The 11,204-nt window shown below is 38.0% G+C and overlaps 1 protein-coding gene across 1 annotated transcript; it reads left to right on the top strand.

Moving 5' to 3' along the window:
- The first annotated feature begins 5,931 nt into the window (after window positions 1-5,931).
- On the top strand, window positions 5,932-7,572 carry LOC112512873. Its single transcript, XM_025119003.1, has one exon. The coding sequence runs from the start codon at window positions 5,932-5,934 to the stop codon at window positions 7,570-7,572; it is 1,641 nt and encodes a 546-aa protein (XP_024974771.1).
- Window positions 7,573-11,204: the final 3,632 nt, after the last annotated feature.

The following is an 11,204-nucleotide window of genomic DNA, read 5'->3' as shown; positions in this document are numbered from 1 at the left end:
TATATATATGTGTGTGTGTGAGTATATATATATATGTATATATATATATATGTATTTATATATGTATATATATACATGTATATATATATACGTATATAAATGCATACATATATAAACGTATATGCATACATGTATAGAGGCACGTTCAAATGAAAACCGTGCAATTCTTAAAAACCGTGTAAACTAATTTCGAGCAATAGAAAAATTCCATTTTTTTAATTAAATTTAATCATTAGGGGTGTATTGGTCATTTGTGTTGTTTTCTATTAAATATGGAAGTTATTAATAAATCTTAATAAAAGTAACATAATAAAAGAAATTTTATAAATGGTAACATTTAAATATTTAATTAAATTATAATATTAAAAATTGGATTGTGTGATATTTTGTATCGGTTTATTATTGACAAGATGCATGAAAAGATTTATTTATTGGATTAATAAATCCATGAAATCAGTAATTGAATGAAAAAAATATTCATGAAACCGGTTTCATATATGGTGAAATTGGTTCATGGAGTAAGTGAAAATGATTCTGTAATGAGTGTTTGATGAAACCGGTTTCATATATGTTGAAGTTGGTGCATGGAGTAAGTGAAAATGATTATGAAATGTGTGCATGATGAAATGGGTACAGCATGAAATGGATGCATATGAAATGGGTGCATCATGAATATGGTGCATGATGAAATGTGTGCGTGAAGGTAGTGAAACCATTTCAGAAAAGTTTACAGAAGAAGTCTGTGTAATTAGAGAGAAGTGAAGAAATTTTATTAACAACAGTGTAAAATAACAAATGACTCATTAAACCATGTTGGCCGATGAAATGGGTGATCGAAAAAAGTGAAACCATTTCATGGTTTCTAAGAAAATTTTGTTCAGTTATTGAACAATGAAAAGAATCGTCTCTTACATCATGAACCACCTAGCGTATCATAAATAAAGGAAGAAAATTAATATATTATTTTACAAATGATTTTGTTTCATTAATATTACGATATACATGATACGGTTGCCATTAATATTACCACTACCAAAGTTACCATTTTGCCCTTTTTGGGATTATAAAAGATTTTTTTATTTTTTTTTTTTATTTTTTTTTTAATTTTCTAATATAACCTAAATTAATCTTGATCATTGATCAAGAAAATGAATTGATGAAATTGGTTTACATGGTTTACACAAATGAGGGCGGTTTTCATTTGATCGCTCCTCGACATGTATATATACGTATAGATCTATTTGTGTGTATATAAATATAATAATGTATGTTTATATTATAAAAATTAATTTGTTTTTAATTTTTTTTCCAGCTGTTCTACCAGTCTCTAATGACTTTGAGGGCTCAGACCTCAACAATTAGAGATATAAACGTAGCATTATCAAATAATGAAATGAGGTTAAACATGTTATGAAATATATGTTTCGGCCCATGGTTAAATTTATCTCACCATTATTCAGACTCCTCATTAATTAACTGGATGGTGCAATGTGAGGACCTCTATTTCCCTTCTCAATCTGAAGAAATATATTATCAGGTTGGAGGGTTTCATTTACGGTTTGACAGACATGAGTTCTGTTTGATCACGGGTTTAAGATTTGACCCGGATCTTCACCCGTCACATTATACCATACCGGATATTATTACAAGATTGTTTTCTAACAATGTTTATAATACTAAAATCAAGCATTTTAAAAATAAATTGTCCGACTTAAATAATATATCAGACGATGATGTGGTATTGCGGTGTGTCTGCCTCGTAGTCATGCTCCATTCGTTTTTTCTGGGACGAAAGAAGAATCACAATATCGAAGACTGGATTTTGCATCTGGTTGATAATCTAGATTCCTGGAACCGGTACCCGTTGGGATCATATATATGGCGTCTAACATATCGACAGCTGAAAAATGCTTTCGAGTGGCGTAGACACAAAAATTGGCCGCCAAACAAATATATATTATATGGGTTCATATATGCCTTCAAGGTCGATTATAATTTTTTTAAATATCTTATTTACTAATTAATTTTCATTTTCTCACCATCTTTTTTCGTAACCTACCAGATATGGATCTTGGAGACATTTCCCCGAACCAACATTTTTTTTTCTCGTTATAGTCCTTCCATCTCGAAGGCTATTGGATGGAAACGAAAGAAAATGATGAAATGGAAAGAGTGTTGTGTATTATCCACTATTCACAAGATTTGATATCATTTATTATAAGTTCAAGATGTGCCAATTTTTTTGTTATGTATGTGTAATTTTTTTTATTGATTTATATATTTATAGAAATCATCTCGCCCCCTGACCTCGTTGGTGCCGACAAATTTAGAGGAGTTGGGCCAGTGGTGGATTGAAAGCAGAGAATTCTTGTCAATAATTATTATAGACAGCCGGACCCCGATCAAAGGATGTGTCACGAAAAAAATGATGACGATGACGACGACGTCCAACCATCAGCAGCACGTCAATCATTTGCAGCGCACACTTCTCATAGACCAAAATATGAGCCACAACATCGCCATTCATTTGCAACATATACCGACGTTCAATGGCGTGATGAATGGCGCCAGGTACATATTGAGGTTGATGAAAAGATCGCTTCGGTTAAAAACCTTATATATGAAAAATGTGGGTCACTCGAAGCGAGATTTATAAGCGATATGCGTCGACAAGGACCTATGGCTGATCTTTCACGATACATGCATCCGCATGACGACTATGTAAGAGTGTTTATTTTTGTTGATGTTTTAATTTGCAAGTTAACAATTATATAAACATTGAAACACCTCATTCCACACATTGTATGTAACACATACTTAATTCACAAGAAATACATGTTTATACACCACTCAGGTCCCATAGTACAAGATTCTATCATACATAATATATGGTCCAAAAATTCAAAATATATTTCTTGTACTAATCAACGTTCATCTACCAAAACTATATACATCATAGACAAATCTTCATACAGATATGCATACAGGAAAATATCATATTTTCCCCTTCCTCTTACCGTCAGCACTTCCTACAATATATCTTAAAATCACAAAAAATGAGGGTTAGACCGGAAGGTCTAATGAGATCCCTTTCTATGTCATTGCAGGGTGAAAATCACCAAAACTTTATTTAAAACAACTTTTCATATATATAACAATATATGAACAAGTAAAACATAATATTAATACCTTTCCAATTCCAAAGCCAATCTCTCGGCTTTTAAATAACACATTCGAACACAAATAGGTTTGAACCAACAGGGTTTCTCACAATGCCACTTTTAAACCTTTTTAATTAAAAACAATGTTTATTCAAGGCTTCAGACCAAAACCTGTTTATTCTCGATAACCATTCAAATCTCCGGTCGTCGGGAAACTTCGTTGGAAGCCAGGATCCTGGTGAAGATGAGGAAATCGAAGAGGCAAGAGAGGGAGAAGGTAAGTCAAAAAGTCTTCGTATTTTCCAAGATAATTATTTTCCCAATAACTTGGATCACTTTTCTGCTGGGAATTCCTCTCCCACGTGCAGGGCCCGCCCTTTATCCTTGGTTGATAAGGCTCAGGAACATGATATGGTCCACGCCCCTTTTTCTGTTGAGCCCATTGTGGATTTCTCCCATGAGCCTAATTACTCTAGTTTGGGCCATCACTCGTTTCATAACCTTAGTCACATACATGCTTCTAAAAAGCGAATCTTATCCTCAAGACCCTTCTTTTCGCTGAAGCCTACGTCTGTGTTCTCTCAGGCGCTGTCTAGAAAATCCAAGGTAACAATTCCTCCCTGGGTTCCAGTTGTTCAAGCAGATAAGAGGGCTTCTTACACTATTTCTGCTAATTTGGAGCAACCCCCGATGGATACGCCGGTGTTGCCTTCGATCGGACCGACTGCGAGTGGCTTTAAGAAGGTGTTATGCTGGACACATTAAGGACTAAATTCATCCAGGTAGTAGGCTCGTGTGATCGGACCGACACTGGGAGCGCGAATAGCAGTGACGTTCACAGCAGTGAGTCGTTGGATGGGCTAGCGACAGAGATCCGAGATACCATGGAAATTGGTTGTATGGTTGGTTTCTGTATGAACGGTTGTGAAGCAGAACTCAGAAAGGTAATTTCTTCCACAGGGGATGTGCAAGTTAATCAATGATCATTTTTTCCTTGAATTCTAGTGGGGTTGCTTCGGAGGCTAAGACGAGTTGGATCAGAAACTTGAGGGCTGGCAATAAAGTTAATTTCCTGGCTCTACAGGAATCGCATATCAAGGATGAGGTGGATCTGAGTTTCATCCAATCTATCTGGGATAAAGGCTCTATCGATTTTATTTCGTCGAAATTAAGGGGGATGTCCGGGGGTATCTTATCTATCTAGGATACGGATTTCTTCATTAAGGATGATTTCGTTATTCTCGATGGTTTTGTTGTTGTTTGGGGAAGATGGGTGTCTAATAATACCTTTTGTGGTTTCATTAATATTTATGCACCGCAATCCTCGGTTTCCAAACTCAGGTTATGGTCTGCCATTGAACAATTTCTTAACGATAACTCGGATCTGAAGTGGGTTATCATGGGGGACTTTAATGAAGTTCGTTACGTCAATGAAAGAAAAGGATCCACGTTCTCTTTTTTAGGTGCTAGCAGATTTAATGATTTTATCCGGGACTCAGGGCTTATGGAAGTCCGGAGCGGCGGAACGAAATTTACGAGGATGAGCGCTGATGGGGCGAAACACAGTAAACTGGACAGGTATCTGGTGTCTTCTAATTTCTGCTCTCATTGGCCTTTGCCAAGCGCAATGATTCTGCTCGTTATCTCTCAGACCACTGCCCTATTCTCTTCAGATCTGATCTGGTGAATTTTGAGCCTACCTACTTTAAATTTTTCAACTCGTGGCTTGGGCATCCTGAATTTAATCACCTGGTCCTCGATTTGTGGAATTCCTCTCCCTCACCCATTTACTGCTTGCCTATCAAGTACTTCATGGTTCGAATAAAAATTTGGAAGGCAGGAGTGAACAAAGCTAAGGTAGAACAGGTGAATTCCCTCAAACTGTCGCTGGATTCCCTAGATATCAAGGCGGAAAATACCCTTCTCTCGCCGAAAGAGATTGCTTCGAGAAAGGACATATTGATGAAAAGCAAAGCCTTGGACGAGGAGAACGTGAAGGATCTCAAGCAGAAAGCGCGTCTCAGATGGGTTGTGGACGGGGAGGAAAATTCGAGTTTCTTTCATGGGATCGTCAATTCTAACAGAAGGAGCAACTTCATTCATGGCATTTCCTCTAATGGGGTATGGGTCACGGATCCTACTGAAGTCAAACAAGTGGCCTTCAACTTCTTCTCGGTGAGGTTTCGATCCAGGTCTGTCATTCAGCCCCCTTTTTTATGTAGTAATTTTAAAAAGTTATCTCCGGAACAGGCGAGCTATCTCGAATCTAGCATTTCCATGGAGGAAGTCAGGAAAGCTATATATTTGGGATTGTGGACCTGATAAGGCCCCTGGGCCCGACTGATTCACGTTTGAGTTCCTTCGATCTCAATGGGATGCCATCAAGGATGACTTGTACCGCGCCATCAAATATTTTGAGTCTACTGCCTCTATTGATGACGGTTGTAATGCCTCCTTCATCTCGCTTATTCCCAAATCTGAATCTCCGTGCTCTTTTTCGGAGTACCGGCCCATTAGTCTGATAAACTGTTTTTACAAGATCATTGCTAAGATCTTGGCGTCTCGTTTGAGCTTGGTCATCGACTCGGTCGTAGGGCATGAGCAATCTGCCTTCATCAAGGGAAGAAGTATTTTAGATGGACCCATTATCGTCAGCGAGGTTATATCTTGGGCTAAAAAAGCTAACCGTAAATCTTTGATATTTAAAATTGACTTCAAAAAAGCTTTCGATACTTTGTCTTGGGATTTTCTGGAGGACGTTCTAAGGCAAATGAGTTTTGGTGTTAAATGGAGAGCGTGGATCAAAGGGTGCCTCTGTACGGCATCGGTAGCGGTTCTCATTAACGGGTCCCCAACTCGTGAATTCCCTCTAGGAAGGGGAGTAAGGCAAGGAGATCCCCTGGCCCCACTCCTCTTCATTCTCGCTGCCGAAGCACTTAATATCATCATATCGGAGGCCCCTCGGAAAGGTATTTTCAGAGGTATCAAACTTCCTAACTCCGGACCTGAAATATCGATTTTGCAATTTGCTAATGATGTCTTGATCATGGGTGAATGGACGAGAACGAACGCCACTAATCTGATTCAGCTGCTGCGTTGCTTCCAACTATCTTCGGGGCTGAAGGTAAATATGCAGAAGAGTAATATCATGGGTGTGGGGGCTGATTACGAGGAAGTGGTATCTGTCGCTAGTAGACTTCATTGCAGACCTGGGCTTTTGCCTTTTACGTACCTTGGTTTGCCGATTGGTGGACGCTCCAACAAAGCTGAATCTTGGGCGMCTTTAATTGAAAATTTTAACAAAAAATTATCAGCTTGGAAATCCAAAATTCTCTCTCATGGTGGTCGGCTTGTCTTGGTCAAATCCRTCTTAGGAAGTTTGGGCCTGCACTATCTCTCGCTTCTTAAGGCCCCTACCTCGATCATCAACAAACTGGAATYTATTCGCTCGAGGTTCTTTTGGGGCGATAAAGGAGGAGTGAGAAAGATTTCATGGATCAGTTGGAGTACCACGTTGGCGGATAAAGATGCTGGCGGTTTGGGGATCGGTAGTCTAAGAGCCCTCAATCTGGCGYTTCTCGCTAGGTGGTGGTGGCGATTCAAATTGGAGCATAATCACATATGGAGACGGGTTATCATTGCTCTCCATAGTGAAGATGGCGGCATGAACAACTTGGCCAGAAACGGCAGATTTCCGGGGCTCTGGAGGAACATTTTAAAAATCCACAAGGAATACAATAGCCTCAATCTTCCTTTCGCGGACTGGTTTCAAAGAGATCAAAGCTCTAACGGGATCGATATCTCATGGCGATGGGCTCTGACTTCTCACGGTAACTTCTCAGTCTCCTCGATGAGAGCTGCGTATGATGATATTTCGCTTCACCAGGTTAGTTTCAGAAATTCTTGGTGGGTCAATTGGGTTCCATCTAAAATTAATATTCTATCTTGGCGTCTTCTTCACAAAAGGCTTCCGACTAAAATTAATCTTGCTAAAAGAGGAGTGGTTTGTCTCTCCTCCATGTGCCCTCTGTGCGAATGCGCGGAAGAAGACGAGGAACATCTTTTCATAGGATGCTCGATATCTCAGCAATTGCTAAAGGATTTGTGCAAATGGTGGAAAGTGGACATAGGACAGGTGAATTCGATTGATAATCTTCTTGACCGTTGCTCGGAGGTGGCTGGGAATTTTTCGTGTAAGAAGGCGTTTATTGGAGTGGTGTATGGATTCTTCTGGATTATTTGGAACCTGTGCAACCGCAAAACTTTCTCAGTCCCTTCTCAGATGATGGCTACTTTTCTTGCAGGCCAACTTCAGGCGTATTCTTTTTTCTGGTTTAAAAACAGGGTGCCGAAAGATGTTATGGCGAATACTTGGATAGAGTGGTGTAATTCTCCCATGTCTTGTTTTTAACCTGTACTCTCTTTTGCTAGCGCCTTGCTAGTTTCTATGCTATTTCGTCTTTGTTGCCGGTCAAAAAAAAAACTTCTTCATAACCTTTAGACTAAGATTTCCTATAAAAATCCTAATTCCAAATCTTTAAATCACAAAGAAATAAAGATTTCGAATCACAGTAATCTTAAAGGATATAATAGTAAGAGTTATATCATACATCACACATACAAATGTCACCCTTATATCCAAAGGTACACCTCTCCTTGATATGTTATCCTTATCCCATGGTACACCTCTCCTTGATATGTCACCCTTATCCCATGGTACACATCTCCTTGATATGCCACCCTTATTTTCTCATCAAATCATTTTACAAAATAACTCGAATTAGAACAGACCGCAGTCATAAATGTCCTAATGGAATATCATCAGTTCAAAATTATCTTTATCAAAATTCGCATTCTTTATTATCATAAAAGAACATTATAATAATGATTTAATTGAACTTAACATTTTAGTCAAAGTACAAAATCTTTAACAATATTAGTTAACCTAGACTTGACCAGACTTCATCTCTAGTCAAATCTTAACTGATATACTAATCTGGACAACACTAGTCCTTTTGTCCGATTTACAAATCCGGACAACACATTTACTTGTCCGATTTATCAATCCAGACAAGTGAAAACAAAACCGATCAAGCTTTCAAGTTTACATATATGGAATTATTTTCCATCATTAGAGTCCGATCAAAACACAGTCGGACTATACTATACCGTGCAAGCCTTTGATCGATTTATGGCTAAACCGGATAACCCTTGATCTATTTATGGCTAAATCGGATAGCCCTTGATCGTATTCCAACTTCTATGTTCAAAACCTTTGTCCATTTCACATAATTCAAAATCTCTAATTCGATCGATATAACAATCGATTTTAAAACTAAATCGGACAAAACGTGTCCGACTTAAAATAATTCGGACATCATTTGTCCGATTTAAAGCCATAACCGGGTAAACTTTCATAACTCCAATCAATATGCAATTCAAAATACTTTTAAAGACATTTAACCACTTACCTTTGATTTCCTTTTGAAAATCAACTACTTGAATCCAGTTAAAATGTAATCCGATCACCTCTTTTATTTAAATCTCTTACAAGCTCCCAAAAATGGTAAGAAAATCATATGAAGGCCTTACCCTCATATATATATATCCTTTCTAAAATAAGTAAGGCGGCTCAACAGCCCCTTACATGCATGCATGCCCATACATCCATTCAAACATATGTATGCAAAACACACATAATCATGCATACATAATACTTAAATATACATATCATGCATTTCCTACATATGCATGCATGCATATATATATATATATATATATATTCACATTGTGCATACAATCCGCATACTTGCATGATCAAATATACCAATTTATCATGTTGTCACGTAAGCACATAATAAATAATCACATATTAGTTACCTCAGGTGATAACCAAGACCCGGTTGTCACATTATCCTCCCCTTAAAAGAATTCTGTCTCGAAATTCCTTTAATCAAAAAGCTACAGATATTCTGATCTCATTTTTTATTCTAGTTCCCAGGTTGCCTCTGACCCCTTATGAAACCGCCACTGTACTTTAACCAAACTGATCTCTTTGTTTTTCAACACCTTCATCTTCGGTCAATCACAGCTTCTAGTGTCTCTATAAAGTTCCGTTTGCTATCCAATTTAACTTCTGGAAGCGGTACAGCTAGATTGGAATCAGCTAAACATTTCCGCAAGTTCGATTCATGAAAAGTGTTGTGGATCATACTAAGATCTTCTAGTAGCTCCAACTGATAAGTCACTGGCCTAATTCATTTACAAATTCTGAACGGCCCAACATACCTAAGACTGAGCTTACCTTTCTTTCTGATTTGATAACACCTTTCCATGGAGAAACTTTCAACATCACAAGATCACCACACAAAACTCAATCGGCTTTCGACGATTATCAGCATAACTTTTCTGGCGGTCTTGTGCTGTTCTGATTCTTTCACGGATCTGTTCAATCTTTTCGGAAGTTTCTTGAACAATCTTGGGACCCATCAATTGTCTTTCACCTACCTCATTCCAACATAACGGCATTCGACATATACGTCTATACAATACCTCATACGGTGCCGCTTGGATGCTGAAATGGTAATTGTTATTATAAGCAAACTCTATCAGTGACAAATGATCTTCCCACGATCCCCCGAAGTCAATGATACAACTTCTCAACATGTCTTCGAGAGTCTGGATGCTTCTTTTACTTTGCTCGTCAATTTACGGATGATAGGCTGTACTTAATCAGATTTCAGACCCTAGAGCTTTTTGCAAACTTTCCCAAAACCTTGAGGTAAAGCGACTATCTCTATCAGAGATAATAGATAGTGAAACACCGTTCCTGGTTACAATCTCTTTGATATAAATCTGTGCCAGCATTTCTAAAGAGGATCCTTCTCTTATAGGTAAAAAATGCACAGATTTAGATAAGTGATCAACAATTACCCATATTGCATCATACCTTTTCGGAGTTCGAGGTAAGTTCATGACAAAATCCATTGTAATGTGATCCCACTTCCATACAATAATCTCCAAAGATTGAAGATTTTCATAAGGCTTCTTGTGCTCGATCTTAACCTGTAGACACGTTATACATTATTCCACATACTTAGCTATGTCTTTCATCAATCCAGGCCACCAATAAAAAGGTTTCAGATCTATGTACATCTTATTGGTACCTGGATGTATGGATTAACGAGACTTATGGCTTTCATTCAAAATAGTTTTCCATATATCCCCAAAACATGGTACCCAAATTTGTCCTTGAAAGCACATAATTCCTCTATTGTTCGGTTTTAGAATCGAAATCATCTTACCCAACCTTTCTGACTTGAAATGATTCCCTTTCATAACTTCTTTCTGACATCTCAGGATTTCTTTATGAGTATCAGGAACTAGATTTATTCTCATGGCCATAGTCTTAATAGTTCCACTTTTCTCTTTTCTACTTAAAGCGTCAGCTACCACATTGGCTTTTCCTGGGTGGTAGAGGATTTCACAATCATAATCATTAGCATGTTCAATCCATCGACGTTGCCGCATATTCAGTTCTTTCTAGTTGAATAGGTGTTGTAAACTTTTATGATCCGTATAGGCCTGTCACTTTGTTCCCAGAAGATAATGCCTCCATATTTTCAAAGCAAACACCACTGCTGCCAATTCCATATCATGAGCTGGATACTGCTTCTCATGATTCTTCAGTTGTCTTGACGCATAAGAAATCACTTTTCCTCTTTGCATCAGAACACATCCCAGTCCTAGTTTTGAGCTGTATACTACAAAATCTTCTGATCCATCTGGTAGGGTCAATACCAGGGCACTGCAGAGATGATCTTTCAACAGTTGGAAGGCTTTTTGTTGTTCTTCCTCCCACTAACACTTAATGTTCTTCTGAGTTAGTTTGGTCAATGGCACGGCTATATTAGAAAAGTTTTGAATAAATTTACGATAATAGTCTGCCAATCCTAAAAAGTTTCGGATTTCAGAAGGAGTCTTTGGGGCCTCGCACTTTCAACTGCTTCTATCTTTGTTGGATCTAACTTCACCCCTGCTTCT

This window comes from Cynara cardunculus (assembly GCF_001531365.2).
Source record: "Cynara cardunculus var. scolymus isolate 2C chromosome LG 5, CcrdV1, whole genome shotgun sequence".
In the NCBI taxonomy this organism is placed as follows: domain Eukaryota; kingdom Viridiplantae; phylum Streptophyta; class Magnoliopsida; order Asterales; family Asteraceae; genus Cynara; species Cynara cardunculus.
The sequence above is the reverse complement of the archived record's forward strand: the minus strand, read 5'-3'. Positions and strand labels throughout refer to the sequence as shown.